The following is a 19,804-nucleotide window of genomic DNA, read 5'->3' as shown; positions in this document are numbered from 1 at the left end:
AGTAAAGCTTTGTAAGTGACTCAAGTTGTGAGTACCACGGACACTATTCACCATTAATGAGGCTGCAGCAAATTAGGAGGAAAAAATAAACAAAATAAAAGGAAGCACAGTTAATTGCCCTGCATTCCCCTGCCTAGCAGTTCCAAGTGCATACACAGTCAATGTTAGCCTTAAGCGAAAATCTCCATTTCCTTTTCTGAAGGGATAAATGTGTACTTACACGGGGTGACTATTACCTAAATACCTTTCTACGTACAGCACTGTAACATAATCGACAACTACTTATTCATGCCATGAGATATCCAACACACGCCCAATATCGTAAGGTTTGTACGAAAAGTTTCCAAGTACTATATTCTTACAATTTTTTGTAGTGAAATTTTCAAGATTCTCTAAACTACGATTGATGATAGAAAATGGATAATCCAGCTATATGATAATAAAACTGTAAATTATAGTTATTGTAGAGTATATGGAAAATCATTGCAGACATTTCAAGTGCAATATGATATTGCATAATATGTGGTAACTGTATATGCAGAAGAGTTTTATGGGAAGTAATATACCAATGAAAAATTGCAAATAATACACACTAAGCATAATAATATATACGAAACACCAAATGTTTTTGCAATTCAACAGATTGATTTTCTATTGAATAGTTTTCTTCAGATTATAATCTGCTTTGAATCAAAACTAGACAATTTCATAATGTGGTAGCTCTGTAATGGAAAACATTGCAACAGTGCAAATATACTATTACCGTAGTTTTTTCAACCTTACATTTTGCAAAATTTCCTGAAATACTTTGCAGTTCAGGAGAAAGAATTCTTTTGTGAATAAATACTGTAATAGAGATCTAATTTCTCAAGAATTGTAACAAATTTTTATCAACAAAGAAATGCAAACTTTTTAAGCAATATAAAGGCAGCATGACTTCGAGTAACCTACTTGATTTTTTGCAGTAAATCCAAGCTTCGAAAAAATGAAACGGGCGGTGAAATTAGTAATATCAATTAGTGAATCCACTATTTAGATATAATACCGGGTGATGACATTTGTAATATCAATTATTGAATCCACTATTTAGATATACCAGATAAAATTTAACTCCTATGAATACATCTAGCTCAAAATCTATGACTGTAGCCACGTATACATACCAAATGACCACTAATGAAATAATGAAATGTAAATATGATGACAATAAGTAAGTACTGTACTTTTATTCCTGAAATACCTGTATTTGATTGAAAATGCTAAAAAAAAGGTTACAGTATTCCTAAACTACTGTACTATAATATGAAGTTACATTGATGAGTGTACTGTATATGGAAAACTGTTACATTTAGAAAAAATATTGCAGTTTAATTACAAGTGATGTGAAGTGACAAAAAGGAAAACAATTTCTTACGCTAAAAAAAAAAGAAATACCCAAAATTAACCGAACAGAAATCGCCTTGGTTACTGCTGCAGCCAGAATTGCAGGTGTATTAGTGGAATGTGGCTAACTGCTGTAATTGCTTATACAATACTGTATTGGTTTGGCACACTGAGAACAAGGCCCGGGCAGAGCTTTCTTTACTTGTTGAGCACAGGAGCAGACATAAATAGTATAATGTTGGTACCACAAGTATGAGTCATATTTTAGCAGTATCCAATTGATGCAAGCATTATGAGGCAAACTTTTATTGTAAATGAAAAATGCCCAAAAATTATTCGCAATGCAGGAATCTGTACAAGAGCTACCAAGGATCAGACTAGGCCACAAGTCACCGATCCTCAATATACTTAAGAATATACATGACAATACTTTTAGTTTATGATGGAATAGGAATTTAAAGGAATAAAAAAATTCTCAGGATACACCACTTGGTCTTTCTAACTAAAACACTGCACCAAATGTATACTGTATTTCTTTTTCTATGTACAGTTTTCTTAGATACATATGTTAATACTGTACCTAAATAAGATGACATGGAATTTTGTGCCCTTTCACTAAAAAGAAAAAAAAAAAAAATGAATGTCATTTAAGCTGATTGCTCTAAGACTTGGCACACATATGAAGATTTCTAAACATATATATTACCTGACTTGGAAGATAAGGTTTGAAATACCATGTATGTATGACAGCTGAGCAAGTTTATCTAATGACATATACCTGGTTGCATGTGTTTGCAAGTCTGGTGTATCTTGGCCGAAACATAGACGCCTACGTTCCAGCACAGGCAAAAGCGCCAAAGCCAAGTCAACCCATACAACATAGTTTGTCACTCACATCAACTTGGCCAGAAGTTGATATGTAGTGTCACTTGTTCTATGAGTTTTGTCTACTCACAATATTGTTATTAAAGAGCAAGAAGCATTTGTAAAAAAAACCACAATCGTGACAGTACCACAAATATGGTATGTTGTAAGCTTTTTGTCTGAGTCAATGAAACACAACTTACAGTTCTGACATGTCAAATCATTAACATCAATTGTACGGGCTACGTAGTGGCATCATCTTGGGTCACTAGACTTCGTTTGCTGGCATCAATCGTTACCTTCAAGAGTTGAGGAGTAGGAGTGGGCTGCCTTGATCTAAGGAGTTGAAAAGGCTAGCATTGGACACCATTAGCCAGGGGGGCATAATGAGCTCATACACTCAACAACGAGGCATTCTAATATCTGTTAAGAATAACAACTACTACATTACAGACTCTAATTTCAACACACCACATGTCAGTGACCTATGCAACAGCTGAAAATTGTATGACACGGGGTTCAAAATTCTGAGCCTATGAATACAGAGGAGTAAATATTACCTCAATCTGAGATTCCTACGGATCGGCACAAAATGGTGAGCTATAGATTGATATATTCATACACACCCAAGCCAGGGTCACGAATGCTGGACAACTCTCAACACCGAATGCCAGGGATACAAAGCAATTAGTTCTTTTATTTTCAATACAAGAACCACTGTCACAAACATGGCATTGTCTGGACATCATGGGTTGGGGTCTATGATATGACTTGACACAATCACTGAAGATTGTAAGCACAGGCTTTTATGAGAGAAGAAATTTCTTAAAATTTATGAACTAACACATTGCTCTGGCTGCAGCCAAAACAAGTCTTGGTGTTGGACTCAAATTAATCAGGTGTTGAGCACTGGCTTAAGACCCCACCAACCCAAGACAAGGAGGCAATAGTAGTCAACTCCACTGGCCAGGGTCCCAATTCACTGGTTTTTGGACAACACAAACTAGGGTAAAGGTTGACGACAGGTATTCTTCTGGGACGCCACGTGCCAGGGTGATACACTTACTTGCACATCATGAACAAGGGCTAGCACTACTGCTCTTGACTGGGGGTAGCTGAAGGCAGCCAAGAACACAGCCATGAGCTGGGGGTCATAATGGAATGGTTGCACTGTGTGCCTGCCTTCAGTGGGCTATGAGAAAACTATAGATGTTGCTACTGTTCCATTAAAACCTATATTTGGTTCAAGGACAGCCACCAATAGCTTTCCTTTCATTACACATCACATGGATAAAAACTATGTACATAGATGTTGACCCTATTCTTCCTCCTCCACATTCTAAGGCAAGCACATAGTAAAGTTTGTGGAAGGGGTAGACTTGTTCCCAAAAACTTACCATATAAATCTATTACATAGTGACAGACTTGAACTAATATTAGGATTAGCTACTGGGTACATCATTTGACCCAGATTCGGTGAAAACTCAAACAAGTGGAAAACAGCACCATTTTACAAGAAGGAATTCAGTATTTACAAATATATGATGTACAGTTTTATATACCAATTAGTTATGAAGAAGCTTTAATAAATTCAGATACATTCTTTAATAAATTCTCTTCATTAAACTTCAAGTACAGTAATAGTAATGATGTGTGAGCATGATCTACATGACAGGTAGTCAAAATGGAATATAAGGGAATTTATGGAGTTGGCTGACACAACCTAAATATTAATAATAATAGTAATTACATTAGCTAATAGTCATTAATGGTCCTTTGTTAGAGTACTTGTAAGGCACTCATTTGTCATCACAGACATTAACACTGAAGTCAATAACAGCCAATCAGGGGCATGGCTGCCACTCACTCACAAAAGTATTCAGCAGCAGCAACACTTCAGCTGTCACGCACGCTAACCAGTCGTGGCTAAATTCTACTACATCAGCTATATGGTCCCTCCTTAACTTTTCAAGTCTTGCCATTTGCTGGTCCCAGGCTAAATCTACCTGGTCCAGAGAATATGGTGGTGACTGGCTAAATCAACAAATGCGTGCACTACACTCATGCGGTATAATCAATGCGGTCCCATGACAAGCCTGACGTTACGTCGTGGGGTTTGAGGTCCATTTCCTCTAAATTGAAGAGGTCCAACTGATCCTGATTATTAGAGAGAAGTGGGTCACTTTGATGCACATTTAAACCACTTTTTACACCATTGCTGATACTACTGTTGCTACTGCTACTACTAGAACTACTGGTACTGCAGCTACTATGGTCAGTTCCCCTGTTACTGCAGCTACTACTGCTGCCACTATTATAACTGCTTCCCATACCACTATCACTATTATTGTCCGACGATGACACTGACTGACTGGGTGGCCACGGTGCGATGAAGGACGACGACCCAGACGTTAGAGATGAACAACTTGTTGGGGGAACCAGAGAATCCAACCATGATGCCACATCTACATCGTCATTCACCTCCATCTTCACATCCATCGGTGGGCCAACAGAGATAAAAGGTTCCTCTGTCCTCTGTGAGATCATAAGTTCTGGAGGTATACTATTGTGTTCTAAACTGTGTTCTAGAGCGCCTAGTTCCATTCCCTCTAACCCTGGTAAATCTAGATCTAAAGGTAGATCTAAGGGAGGCTGACTGGACCCCTCCATGACGAGGTCAGCGAACAAGGAGTGTGAGTTGAGACCACTGCCGTCAGCGTCAGTAGGCGAAGGGCATGAATTGGCAATGCTTAAAACTGTTGGTACTACAGGAACTGTAGCACATGTTGTTACAGCAGTAGTGCGATGACTAGAATGTTGTGGTGGGGGCGGTGGAGGAGGGGGAGGCGGCGGGACTGCAGTCTCGCCCGTCGTGGGAATGGTAGTAGTATACACTGCAGCTATTGGAGCCGATGAGGTTGTGAATATAACTGGCAGTGCTGCTGATGAGTTACTGAAGATGTTTTGAAGAGTTGATGTGGTGGTGTAGACTGGTGATGAAGCAACAGACGTATTGAAGATTGGCCCGTTCCGGCTACACCTCAGAGTAGTGGGAGTGTGAGGATCCTGTGCAGCACTTGGGGGCAATTCTGAAATGTATATAATAGTAATTAAAGAAAATAATCAATTATGTTTTACGGCAAATGTCATAATTCTTAGTCTACCTAGCTCTATAAAAAGGACTGGAAATTCTTCAATAGCTTATTCATTGGAACGAAATTTCAATAAAAATGACTGATGCTAATTCTAAAAATAATCTTATCATGTATCTTACAACTTAAAAGTTGAGGAAATTTCCAACTCAAATTTTATTACCCTATTTAAAAAAAAATATGGAAAAAGAAAAAGGACCAAAGCTGGTCGGTTTAATGCAGTCATTTAAAATGGAACTGGAACTCCAGTGGTCTTTAATGCTAAAAACATAAGTGTGGGAAATATAACGCTTTAAAGTGTTCAAAAAACAGATGTGAAGATTTCATTTGCCTGGTATTTTTAAAATGGATACTATGTGTACCATATGTACAATAATAACTGATAGATATTTGTTATCAGTTTTGTATTCTTTGATATTTTTGATTTAGGTAATAATAATCAATAGATATTTTGTATCTTTATACTGTACTTTGATATTTCTGATTTATGTACTAATAATTTATAAGATATTTTGTATTCTTCGATATTTTTGTGTCGTGGGGTGCTGTAATGAACGTTGCCATCCTTTCTTCCCAGTTCCCGCTCAGTCCACCTCATGCACTCGGCAAGTTAACTTCTTTCCTGTGAAATCTCAAGAAGGGGTCGACATTTTGGAAGCATAGATTGTCATCAACATTAGTGTTTTGCACATTCTAAGTCGTTAATCCCTAGAAGTGATTCACGTTTTGAATGCCAGTGTATGAGGGTTCTCTGATGAAATTGTTTGTTGGAGATAACGGGTAAGGATGCCATGTATATTTCTTTTTTACAGAACTACTTATTCTTGTGAGATTTAAGTGATTATTGTGATTGCTTTATATTGTTGTCATTTGTTAACTTTCTGCAATCATATTAATTTTCAATGCTTATATTAACCCTTTTACCTCCAAAGGAGGTACTGGTACGTTTCACAAAACTCATCCCTTTACCCCCATGGACGTACTGGTACGTCCTTGCAAAAAAATGCTATTTATATTTTTTTTTGCATATTTTTGATAATTTTTTTGAGAAACTTCAGGCATTTTCCAAGAGAATGAGACCAACCTGACCTCTCTATGACAAAAATTAAGGCTGTTAGAGCAATTTAAAAAAAATATACTGCAAAAAGTGTTTGAAAAAAAAAAAAACCCTTGGGGGTTAAGGGTTGGAAATTTCCAAATAGCCCGGGGGTAAAAGGGTTAAGATATTGATTTGTTTTATCATTCATTTCAGTTCAAATGTAATACACCATCTGACAGCTTATATGGAAAACACAATAAAGAAAAGCTTACAAGTTGGTATCAATTAGAACCTCTACATTGAAACACACCCTTACACATAGGGGAACAAGCAGTCATTATAGAGGAGCTGTGGATCAACCATACAGTTGACCCCTAACAGAATGTGAGCCCTATCATGAAGCACCAAAGAGAGGTTTCAAATTTCTTTGGCATACTATGTAACTTCCAAGAGATTTGTGATGTACCAATATCTGACATTTGCGACAGTCAACAGGCTCTCTCATGACTATCTAGTTTTCTTCTTCATTTAATAAACAGGTTTGTGTAGCAAACTAATAAACAGGGGGGATTCATAGAAAAAATAAAGCATTTCAATAGTTTACAAAGAAATATAGTACAGTCCTGTATACAGATATGAGTACGGTACTTCAAAATTATACTGTTACTGTACTCCCTCTAGAAATAGCAATATTGTATCTAAATACATACATACATACATATACCAAGGCACTTCCCCCAATTTTGGGGGGTAGCCGACATCAACAAATGAAACAAAAACAAAAAAGGGGACCTCTACTCTATACGTTCCTCCCAGCCCCGTGGCCACGGGGGCATAAAAACAATTAGAATAGCGCCAACGTTATCCCTGCGTGTCGTAAGAGGCGACTAAAAGGGACGAGACGAGGGGGCTGGTAAAACCCTCTCCTGTATCTACATTCTGTGAGACATCGACAAAGAGTATCTAAATACTCTAATAAAAATGTTTAAAAAATAAGATTTTCTTCCTTACCTCCATTCTTTATCAAGATTTCCAGGACATCATCCACTGCTTGACTCTTCACATTTATTTTTCGATTCTGATGGTGGTGGTGAGAAGTTTTATTCGGGATATGCTGACAAATATAAAAATACTGCGATGTACATACCATGATAAAAAAAAGATTTCATGTTTCATTTATGATCTGTATAAGTAAACAATAAAATTTTGAAATGGAAATTTTACCATGATACAAAAAAAAACTATAAAACATTACTATTATCTTCCTGAATCTCTAAAAAATACAAAAAAATGAATAACAATACAAAAGCTATATAACCACTTACAGTTGTCCCCTTTAACTGTTTTGTCGCTTCATCATAATTTGGTGGTGGTTTGATGACAAACTGAGGTTCCGTTGCAACTCTATTTACATTATTATTGTTGTTGTTGTTGTTATTATTGTTGTTGTTATTGTTATTATTATTGTTGACATTTGTATCACATGTGTTGGTGACGATCAATCCGGAGAAGTTTGGAATAGCCGTAGCTCTGTAATAAGAAAATTCTTGAGTACAGAATACATGAATATCTTAAGATAAGGTTTTCAACACTAAAGTGTTAATTACCATATACAACCAACCAAACAGTAAGAACCTTTTGATTAAAATAATGTTCAAATCATTAATAATGATTTCTATCCTATTGAAGACAGTATGTTATAATTTTAAAACCCTTTCAAGATACATAGGGAACTACTATAAAGAAGCCTGTTCACATAGACAACATATGACTGAAGAAAAGAGAGAGAGAGAGAGAGAGAGAGAGAGAGAGAGAGAGAGAGAGAGAGAGAGAGAGAGAGAGAGAGAGAGAGAGATCTTAATAAATCAACTCTTTGGTAGGACAGATTTCAAAGAGAATTAATATATAGCTATTGTCTGATAAGATACATGTAATAGTACAAGAAAATAATTAGTGAATACTTTTACCAAAATATAAAGATATTTTAAAATAGTTTAAAAAAAAATGGTTAGCTAGGTCTATCACATCCATTCCCATATCAATCTAAAAACATTTTGTTACAATTTCATAACATGTTTTGCAATTATCCTCACAGAATACTTTCCACAAACCCACGAAAACAATTGTAATTGGAGCATAAATTATACATGCAGACTTCTATCATATATCTCACTTATAATTTGATTTCATTGAAAGAATATAGTTAGGAAAACAAATCACACCATTCATTTATAGTCAACATAATTACTACGTCAAGATTATTCTTTTATATTTTCTTTATTTACAATTACTTTAATTACTTAGGGTTTTTTGGAAACTTATCTTCTTGTTGATGGTAAAGACACCACGATAAATTTGATGCAAAAAATTTTGTGAAAGGGATTAATAAATAGTGGAGTATCTGTAAACCATCGGAAATTCTACATGGAAAAATGTGTGTAGTTTTTCACTAGGTATGTAGAATGTAAGATTAATAGGGTTTCTATGAACATGAGGTGCATTGTATATTTTTACATTAACATAAAAAGATATAAAACGAAGTAGGTTTCAGGAATACATGATGCAATAGCTGTAAATGAAGTTCAATCAGCTATGTCCCAATGTCCACTTGGAATGAAAAAGTTTTTGTTCTTACACTAACCTTTGATGTGCATTAATAGTAACATCATTCTGTGAAGAAACTGATGCTGGCAGGTTATTCTTTGGTAGCTGAGAGATTTGTGGGTTGGGAGAATTCAGGAGCTGTTCCCAACCATTTTCAACCTTAACTTTAACTTCGTCAATGGCATCTTGAGTCTGCTGATTTTGATCCAGTTGTTGTTGCAAGTGATCTGAATGCTCAAGGCCATTCTCAAGTCCTCTGTCTTTGCACAATTCAGTCTGCACACCTTGCTGCAATAACTGCTGCTGTTGCTGTTGTAACGTTTGTAACTGATGCAACTGCTGTATATGACTCTGTAACTGCTGCTGTTGTTGCTGTTGTTTTTTGTTGTGAATGTGTTGCTGCAGAATGAGTTTCTGGCTGATTTTATTGTCAGTCATGTTTTTGCGCTGTTGTTCCTGGGCTTTGAGGATGTTTTGTTGTTGCTGCAGCTGAAGCTGCATTTGTGTGTGGTGAAGTTCTCTCTGAAGATCCTCTATTCGTTTCTGTAGATGGACCATCGTTTCACTTGATACAAAGGAATGAGTGGGTGCTTGCTGAACAATGTTGTGCCGTGTTGTTACGAGATGTGTAGGATTGGTGACTGCCTGACCAACGGTAGAAATTAACACACTTCCAATCGGTATTCCAGAGGTGGTGTTGGTCGGGGGGTTAGTGGGTGGAGGTGGTGGGGGTGGAGGTGGGGGTGGGGGTGGTGTGTTTATAGAGCCTCCATCACTAAGCTGAAGGCTTAGTGGCGTTAGTGCCCCTCCAGGGGTTAGAGGAGCAAAATCATTAGTGTCCATTGCAGAATCAAAGTCAACATCCATAGGAGCAGCACTTGGCGGCCTAGTAGATGAAGCAGATATGTGAGAGTATGCAGGCGAGGAGACACTATCGTCACCGAAGTCCATAGACGCCTCTAATAGGCCTTGCACTGAAAGTAAAAGGAACAAGTTACATTCTGAAACATAAGTGAAAAAACTAAAGTAATACATGTTCATAATATTAAACTATATAATAATAATTTCAATGAAAGACAAGATAGTAAAATCCACTAGTTACCTGACGAATCATCTGTATTATTGATAACAGAATGTGATGATGTAGGAGTGGGTGAATTTTCTTTTAACAATTGAGCAACCGCGTCATTTCGATTAATACTAACTCTGTCCTCTCCATCACTGGCTATGAGAGGAGCTAACGTCTCTCTTTCTATACTACCTAATCTTAGTGTAACAGAGGAATTATTGTTAAAGCTGTTGCTGCTACTGTTACTGTTGCCTACAGTGCACGATAAGCTTGATGAACTCTGGGATGCGTGGCTCTTTAGTCTTTCTATCAACTGGGGCTTCGAGCCGGAGACAGGCAAATTTCTCTTCTTCAACTCTGCTTTCAGGTCTGAAACTGCAAGGAAAAGCATTTGAGAAGGATGACTTACTTAATGAAATGCATTACTGCATATACACGATATACTCTAACAATATATTTAAATATCAATTGTAAAGCAAAAATAGAAACCAATCTTATTTTAATATATTTCACTGCACTTTAATTACTTACAGCAATATGACTGCTCATAAAATAACTCTATAATGAAATTCCACAAAATTTGTAAAGAAAATCAGTTAATATATTGTTGAATCACTCAGAAGTTAAATACCAAGCATATACAGTATTGCATTTATCTTTAAACCTGTAGCCAAAATACCTTGGAACATATATTATTTTTTCCTTTACATAAAACTAATATTTAGTGATACATCTACCTACGAACATTTCTTGAGATACAACAAGCAAAACATGAAAGGTGAACCACATAGGGAAACACCAAAAATTTGAAGTATTTCTTTTGCTATCAAGTACATTAGCTTTTTTTTTTTTTTTTCTTTTTTTTTTTTTTTTTGGGGGGGGGGGGGGTTGGCCTTCTAATATGTAACAAATACTGATAAGTAACAAAAACCATATATCAAAGTCTACCCTTGAATATTCCAGATCTAATTCATAATTCCAAAGAATTAACATCATCAGGCCTAGAAAAACATTCCACATAACACTGTATTTCATAATAAATCCAACATAACAATTAAGGAGACTAAATAATACAGTAATACAGTACATGACAAACCTTTCATATCCTCTAATTTTGTGTGAATTCTGATACTAGTTTCAGGGGGTGTAGGAGGTGGGGGAGGTGCAGGTGGAGTTGAGGAAGGAGTTGGCGTGGTGGCTGGAGTGTGATTTGGAGTGTGGAGAACCTGCGATAAGGTCAACCCTGTAGTTATGGTTGTGGATGGAAGAGGGGGAGGTGTTGGTGCCAGTTTCTTGACAGATGATAAACTGCTGCAACTGGAACTGTCAGTGTTGGAAGGTTTCAATGCTGCTGGCAAGATTATTTGAGGATACTGGAAAAATAAAGTTTTTTAAGGACAATGCTCAACAATTTAGTTACAATGAAAGATTTGGCAAATAATAATGAATAAAATACACTATGAAAACAAACTATAAACTGAAAATAAGCACAATGAAATACCTTTTGCTTCAGTTCTAGTTGACACTGTAAGAAAAGCTGCTGTTGTTGAAGCAGAATGTCATAAGATGTCTCTGCAGGATTACTACTACTCTCTCTCTTCACAGCGCTAGGAGGACCCTAGAATTACAAAAACAGTCGTTAGCTTCTAAGCTTGTAAACAATTAAATTTCCAAAGATGAATGTTTTCTAATGGATAATTTCCAGAAAACCGAAAGTAAACAATTACCTTGTATTCGTGGAACTTAATAGTTCTTGCTTTTGGTTGGCTTTTCCCTTTAGATTTCTTGCGGCTCTTGGACTGATCTTTTCCAGGGGCGGAATTCTGCTGTGGAGGGGTGGTGAGGGCGTGAGGAAGAGTTGTGCGGGTAACGAAGAGAGTTTGAGTGAGGGCCGAAGCTTGAGGAGACGGTAGCAGAGGATGCTGTGGGGAAGCCAAAGAGGACAGGGGGGAAAGTGACGATGTCGTCGACGTTAAGGATGGCGAAGGAGCAGCTAAGTCTGTGGCGGAGGTAATGGTTGTATGGACTGTTTGTGCTAAAGGTGGAGGTGGGGGAGGGGGAGCTATGACTGCAGTTGTGGCTGATGCAGATGTGAGGGTGGAGGCTTCCAAGAGCACAGGACTTGGAGACAGTAGGTCCCTGACTCCAGACGCGCTTCCTGCCTCACTCTGATCGGGAGACATGCCACCTTCACTGCTCGATTCATCTTCATATTGTACATACAAACTGGGATGCTTTCGAGGTTCCCCTTCACTTGTACTTTTGAACATTAACTGTCCCTCTGTGACAAGAAATCATAAGATTAAAAACTATCTCATTGAATTTACACGAGCATAAAAGTTTATGGGTTTCAGGTGATATACAGTATTCACATACTGAAAATTTCATTAACACAAAACAAGTGGAAATGAATAAAGGCTCTATTGTAAAGGAAATATAATACCAGTAGGTCCAATTTTACTAATTAAATAAATTGAAAATTTCCAATCTCAAAAATAAAAATGTTTAGAACAAATATCAAACTTTCCCCAGCAACATAATAATAGCTCTTTTGAGCAAAGTTGGATGTAGGGTTTGTTTAACTGATGGCTACACTAAACTTAGCTTTTTCTAAAATTCTTAAAACTAGTAGAATATATGACAGCAATTTGTTTCATGGGTCCACTACTTTTGACGATAAAAACCACACAAATTATAAGTCTAAAACTTCATTAAATTCTATAAACCAAATGGAAAGAATGCGTTACACTAACCCTTGACAGCTTTCTCGAGATCTTCGGAAGTATGGAGGATATTCGCTCGAACTAGTTCCAATGGGCCAGGCCGCTGACATAGGTGATCACTAATGGCATCAGCTATTCTTGCTCGTTTCAGTTGTTTTTGCTTTTCTACTAACGATGGGTCAATGTTCCCAGGAGCATCTGTATTTAAAAAGAAAATTTATAAATTGCAAAAGATAACTGAGCTTTTAAGAGGTCAATGGGCAATTGGGGGGACAGCAAGAGGGTACTTGAAAAATGCAAACTGCTATGGGGGACGGTGAAATGCTTTGGCTGAGCTTACTATAAAATATTAGACACTCGGCTCAACTTGAAAGAAAGACAATGATGATTTTGAGGTTGTATTTAATTCAATAGCCCATTATTTCAATAATCTTCACCTGTTGTTCATATTGTATCTTCACAAGAAGTGCAGTTTCTTGACATTTACCCCTAACATATAATAAAAAAAGAAACATTTTATTTACTTTCTATAGATATATGCCTCTGGTAAAATAATGGCAAGAAGTGAAGCACCAGGGTCGTTTTATTTCAGATCCTGTGTCAATATCAATTTAACATGACATACACCTCTACCTGATTGTAAAAAGTTTTAATCTGCCTTGGAGTTTTTTCCTCTGGATTTTTAAGAACTGTAATTATTGCACAGAGATAGTGTTGTGATTTAAATTACCATTGTGAAGAGTGCAATTGTCTCACTTTTCCTCTCAGAACAAGTATAGTTCCAAGTATGAGTGCTACTGAAACTTGCTTTTAGTTTTGGGGGGAAATCTAGAAAAGGCTGGGCTAGTAGTTTATAGCAGGGATGATGACAAATACAACATGCTGACATAGTTCACTAATTCACACTTGAGCAGCCAAGTTTTGATAGTGATGGGCTTCAAAGGTCATAACTTATTTACCTTCCTTTGTTTAATCTCAGAAGGACAGTGAGTCTTCTGATTTTACCTGCCTGGTTGCTAACCTTACCCTGACTTCCAAAGTCAGGCATAGTGGTAATAGTGTTCCATTCAGTGAGGGTTCTGAAAGTTCACTGCGCTTTACTGAGTTGAGATCCTCAAGCAAAGCCTTGAATTCATTAATTACTTCAAATCCTTCTGCTGCTAACCTTTGCAATCCTGCATTCCAAGTCGCTAGATTGCGAGGCAGAAGAAAGAGCTGGTGCTCTGGATCCTTAAAACCCTCATTTTGCTGACGTAAGAGCTATTAAGCAAGCTACTTTTTAATTTGTATATGGCATTTCATATCGTAGGATTCTCTTAGCTCAATGTAGTTGGTGATGTTCCATTTAAAACCGATAGGTTACATAATTTTTCGGGTGGCAGTGCGTTTCGTTCATTTGCAAGCTTGGCCACTAACTCATTATTGGTTAACATTAGCTAGGTAAATGTAAACACTATACTTTTATTACTAAAATGAGGCTTACTAAGAAGAACACTTAAAGAAAATAGTAATACTGTATTATTTATATTCAGTGGAAGAAGTATAAAAAAGATAAATAAGTTTTATATCAAATATGAATGAAAAAAACTGTACATAAAACTAATACAAATTATAAGTATACTAGAGGCAAGTTTAAATAGGTTTTGCCTCGACCCTGACCCTGAGCAAATGTGCAAGAGTTCCCTTACCAGTTATATATAATTTATAATGAGCTAAGTTTGGGTGCTGTTTTTCCTTTTGTATTTGAAGACTGCTAGTTCCAAGACTATGTGTACTTCTCAATTCTCCCTTTCCAATATGGATAGTCATCAATTTGTTGTCTAAATGACAAAGAGAGGATGGTAATTCTACTCTTGTTTGGTCTTTTAGCCTTCTATACCTCAAAGATGTTTTGACTTTTAAGATTAATCAGTTACCTAATCTTTTTCTACTGTCAATTTAATTTCCTGCTTTGAGTCAATCATTACTGCAAACAAACAAAAATCTTTAAATGCAGGGTTTTCAAGCTGGTTTACTTAAGTATTACCATTTGTAGGTAATAATGTAGGAAGTGTTCTTGAAATACTTTCCTTTGTAGTTTCTAATATTTAAGTTATTTCTAGTGTTTTAGCAGACTTACATTTAGCAGAGAAGACTACGCTAGTTGATTATAGAAGGAATTTTGACAGCAATTCCACTCGGCCTTTATCATTGCAACAGCTAATTGAGTTTACTTTTGTTAGTCATATGAAGAACTTAACATCATAAGCTCAGAGACCAATAAGTTGGCGATTCAGAGTAATATTTCAGGTCTATCCTGCCCGGTTTCAAACCCTTGCCTAACTCCTTAAGTGGTAGCTCTGGTCCTAGTGCACCATTCAGTAGGGGTTCTGATGGTACACAGCACATCCTAGGATTGAGATTGTCTTGTAGAACCTCAAATTCTATATTTAATTTGGAGCTTTCCCATGAGTAATCAACGCACTTACGTATTCCTTGCCACTCTTTTAGACAGAGATAGTAGCTTGGATCCTCATATCCCTCCACATACTAAAGTACTGTAAGTGCCTCTAAACAAATGCTTATCCCCCTTGTGCTGAGATGGTAGTATGACAAATTTAGAGATAATTTGTATTTTTCCCTAACTAATACAAACCCGGAGTTATTTATGTGGATCATCTTTCACCACATAAGTAACAGAAGGTTTGTTAGTATGGGAACAAAGCAAAATTAATACATTTTACAACAAATGCATTATTTTAGCTCAAGATGAATATTTAAATAAAAGAATCGAAATATAAAATCTTGCCATTCATGACAGTCTAATTTTGATGTGTACAGGATTACATGATATAGTATCGCCTGACCTTCTGATGAATAACAGACTATATTATAGGTAATATATCCTATAATATAGTAACAGATTCTATAGCATACAAGAGATGCTATCGAATAAGAAGTCCCTATAGTATAACTAATAAGACTAATAGAATAAGAAATAAACCCTATTATGTAGTACTATATATGGTAAGTAAGAGACCCTATAATGTATCATGGATATGTTATTCCACATAAATTCTACCTTAAGATAAACTGTATAATACAGTTGTTTTACTGAAAAGACTTTTCTGAAAAATACACCACTTTTAAAGGTTTAACTGCTCATGAATGGCAGAGGCAAGGGACAGTGCCTAGATACTGATGATATGACCTATTATCAGCACTCTAGCCCTCCTCACCATCCAAGCTGGGACCAGGGCGGGCCAGGCAATGTCTACTGATGATTCATCAGGTAGATCTATAGGCTCACAAAGATGGTGAGGTTGCAGCTACTAAAGTAACTAATGAGTTTGAACGGTCTCTTGAACCCCAGTCAGGGATGTTAACACATAGGCCACGAAAACCCTAAAATATGTGGCTGATAATTTTGACGTGTAGAAGTTGGCTGACAATCAATAGAAAACGCAAGAGCTACAAACCCTCCAAAATATGTTGCCGGACCAATTCTTCTCGATCTGGCCTGCGCTGCATCTTTTGCTTGAGGATGTCATGTTTCTTGGCCATGTCCAACTTCTGCCGTTGTTCATAAAATGCGGTTGGGGTGTTCATAGCTGTAAACAAGAGAGCCATTAGTACTGAGCTTCATAATCCAATAAGGCAACGATTTTACCATTAAATATATAGAATGCTGTGCATTTAAAAATATTGCCTAAGGACTGGGAGAAGTCTAATGATATCTATACTTGAAGAGAGGCGATATCATGGAATGTGGTAACTACACAGGAAATTAAACTAACAGAGCATGGTTTGGAAGTTTATGAGAGGGTATTGCAGGAAAGATTGAGAGAGATTGTAAGGATTGGGAAAGAGCAGTATGGATTCATGAAGAGGAGAGGGACAATAAAAGAGACTAGAGGGAAACCAGCTCTTCTGTGGTTTTGTAGAACTAGAGAAGGTTTATGATAGAGTGTCAAGAGAAGTTATATTTTGGTGCTTGAGGAAGAAGAAAGTGCTGGAGAAGTTGGATTGAATTGTAACGATGAGGTACAAAAGAAAAAAAAGTAATTACAGCTGTTGGGGAAAGAGAAACCTTTGAAGTTAGTGTTGTATTACACCAGGGGTCAGTATTAAGCCAGTTTTTATTTGTACTGGTCTTGGATGTGTTGAGTGAAGAGATCAGAAATGAAGAGCTGTGGGAATTGCTATATGCAGATGATTCGGTGATTACTGCTGAAAACGAGGAAGACTTACAGAGTGGGTTGTTCGAGTGACAAGAGACTTTGGAGAGGGGTGGCTTGAAAGTAAATGTAGATAAGATTGAAACTATGGTGAGCAGTAAGGAACGAAGGAACGGGATAACCATACATGAAAGTAGAGGCTCGATTACAAAACAGATGGTACTATTTAGATACTTGGGTTCTACTCTAAGTCATGAGGGTGGATAAAAGGATAAAACAGCATGGGGGAGGCAGAGGGAGGTAGCAGGAGTTGTATGTGATGAGAGAATCCCAATCAAGCTAAATAGTCAAGATCTATAGCACAGTAATGAGACCAGTGTTAATGTATGGATCGGATATGTTGGCTCTAAGACAAAAAGAAGTAAAGCTTGAGAGAACAGAGATGAGAATGCAGAGGTGGATTATGGGAATATGACTGAAAAAATTATGCAATAAGAATAATGGCGGGCATAGTAAAGATTACAGAGGTGATAAGAATATCAGACAGAGATCGTGTGGGCACATGATAAAGGTGGGGAAGGAGTGAGGAGGGACTGGGAGGAACCTGTAGAAGAGGGAAGATCGAGAGGGAGACAGAGAATTGGATGGTGAGATAAGGTGAAGGATGATATGGAGAGAAGAGGTTTGATGAAAAGGATGCATTTGTTAAAAGGCACTGGAGAGGGCGCACCAGGCAACTGACCCCTTAATATAGGAAAACAATGGGGAAGAAGAAGCACACTTAAAAATAACTATATATAAAGATATGAAATTAAAACACTCAATGATGAATATTATCCTTTAACAATAATTATTTCTTAAATTATTAATAGGAGGTTCAAATGTAAGTATATACAGGTATACTCATAAATAAACTTATAAATGATCTTACGTGGGATAACTCCACGGTTAACAAGGTCCTCCCGTGGCCGTCGAAGCATCAGCTTCACCTTCAGGGCTGGAAAAGGATAAAGAAAAATTAGTATATTGTAAAATCTTGAGAACACAGTCCTTGTAATAATTGAATTATTGAAAATAAATGGAATATTTCCTCACTGTTCATGTTAATAATTGTCACAGCAGAATGAATTTTGTTTGGAGATTTTTGCTTTACCGCTATAACTCCATAAGTCTCTTTTTATAGTTTATTTATGAAAAATTTCTTTTAATGTTATCGTTCTTAAAATATGTTATTTTAAGTGTTCATCACTTCTCTTTTAGTTTATTTATTGCCTTTCCTCCCTGAGCTATTTTTCACTGTTGGAGTCCTTGGGGTAATTGTACCCTGCTTTTCCAGCTAGGGTTGTAGCTTAGCTAATAATAATAATAATAATAATAATAATAATAATAATAATAATAATAATAATAATAACTAGGGATAGATTTCAAGTTCTCTTGCTTGAGGGTACACTCGGGCACAGTGTTTTATCTTATTTCTTTTCCTCTTGGTTTGTTAATTTTTTTTTGGTTTATATAGGAGATATTTATTTTCTAATGTTGTTACTGTTCTTTAAAAATCTTATATTTCCTTGTTTCCTTTCCTCACTGTGGTATTTTTCCTGTTGGAGCCCCTGGGCTTATAGCATCCTGCTTTTCCAACTAGCGTTGTAGCTTAGCAAGTAATAATAATAATAATAATAATAATAATAATAATAATAATAATAACTAGGGATAGATTTCAAGTTCTCTTGCTTGAGGGTACACTCGGGCACAGTGTTCCATCTTATTTCTTTTCCTCTTGGTTTGTTAAAGTTTTTTTCTATTTCAATGTTGTTACTGTTCTTAAAATATCTTATTTTTCCTTGTTTCCTTTCCTTCCTGTGGTATTTTCCCTGTTGGAGCCCCTGGGCTTATAGCATCCTGCTTTTCCAACTAGGGTTGTAGCTTATCAAGTAATAATAATAATAATAATAATAATAATAATAACAACAACCTTGAAAATGATTCAAAACAGAGAAATTAAAGACTATTAACAACCCAAGTGTCAACGTTTGGAATATTCCTGATTTTCAAAAGCCCAGATGTCACTCGATACTTTTCGTGACACGAATTCTTTGAGAAATAAGAGGGAAGAGGTATTCATTAAAAAAAAAAACCCTTATCGCAAGTATTTGGAACATAAATAAACTACCTAACTTATGCCCCTATCATCAGACGTTTATCATTATTATTATTATTATCATTATTATTATTATTATAACTATAACCTATAAGCCCATGGACTCCAAGGAAAAATGGCACAGTGAGGAAAGGAAATAATGGAATAAATACTACAAGAGAAGTAATGAACACAAAATATTTCAAGAACAGTAACATTAAAATAAATCTTTCATATATAAATTACATAAACTAAAAAAAAACAATAGTTAGAAAAATAAAATAGAATAGATGGGGGAAGAGACTCAATACATCTGTTAACTAGAGAAGCACTCTGTAGAGCGCAGACCTCCGCCGCGGCAGCTTATTTCTCGACCTTTTGCTCGACCTTAACATGTATTAATTGGCATGGATTTTCATACACTCAAATATGAACCAAGTTTGAAGTCTCTGTGACAATGCTGTCCTAACTTATGGATGATTACGTGAATTGGACATTATGCTTGATCGTGACCTTTACCTTGACCTTCCAAAATTTGACCATTTCCAGCTTTTTACATTACAGATAATCCCAGCAAGTTTCATTACTCTACGATAACAATTGTAGCCAGGAAGTTATTCACAAACAAACAAACACACACACAGGTGAAAATAACGTCCTTCCGACTTCGATGGCG

General features: G+C 36.4%; 1 protein-coding gene across 6 annotated transcripts in view; it reads right to left on the bottom strand.

Annotated features, from left to right (window-relative positions):
* Positions 1-884: 884 nt before the first annotated feature.
* Mrtf (Myocardin-related transcription factor) overlaps positions 885-19,804 on the bottom strand; it is a 253,621-nt gene continuing 234,701 nt past the window's right edge. For all 6 annotated transcript variants that reach the window (XM_068383404.1, XM_068383403.1, XM_068383401.1 and 3 more), the window contains 11 exons: positions 17,923-17,988; positions 16,293-16,424; positions 12,865-13,032; positions 11,839-12,392; positions 11,613-11,729; positions 11,208-11,484; positions 10,145-10,486; positions 9,080-10,016; positions 7,764-7,968; positions 7,450-7,552; positions 885-5,336 (listed from right to left, as the gene is read on the bottom strand). In XM_068383404.1, coding sequence (XP_068239505.1) covers positions 4,309-5,336; positions 7,450-7,552; positions 7,764-7,968; positions 9,080-10,016; positions 10,145-10,486; positions 11,208-11,484; positions 11,613-11,729; positions 11,839-12,392; positions 12,865-13,032; positions 16,293-16,424; positions 17,923-17,988 — 3,929 coding nt within the window. In that variant the 3' untranslated portion in view covers positions 885-4,308. The remainder of the gene's footprint in view (positions 5,337-7,449; positions 7,553-7,763; positions 7,969-9,079; positions 10,017-10,144; positions 10,487-11,207; positions 11,485-11,612; positions 11,730-11,838; positions 12,393-12,864; positions 13,033-16,292; positions 16,425-17,922; positions 17,989-19,804) is intronic.

The sequence above is a fragment of the Palaemon carinicauda genome, chromosome 11 (genome assembly GCF_036898095.1).
Source record: "Palaemon carinicauda isolate YSFRI2023 chromosome 11, ASM3689809v2, whole genome shotgun sequence".
Classification (NCBI taxonomy): Eukaryota; Metazoa; Arthropoda; class Malacostraca; order Decapoda; family Palaemonidae; genus Palaemon; species Palaemon carinicauda.
Note: the sequence above shows the minus strand (reverse complement) of the source record. Positions and strands in the feature narration are given on the sequence as shown.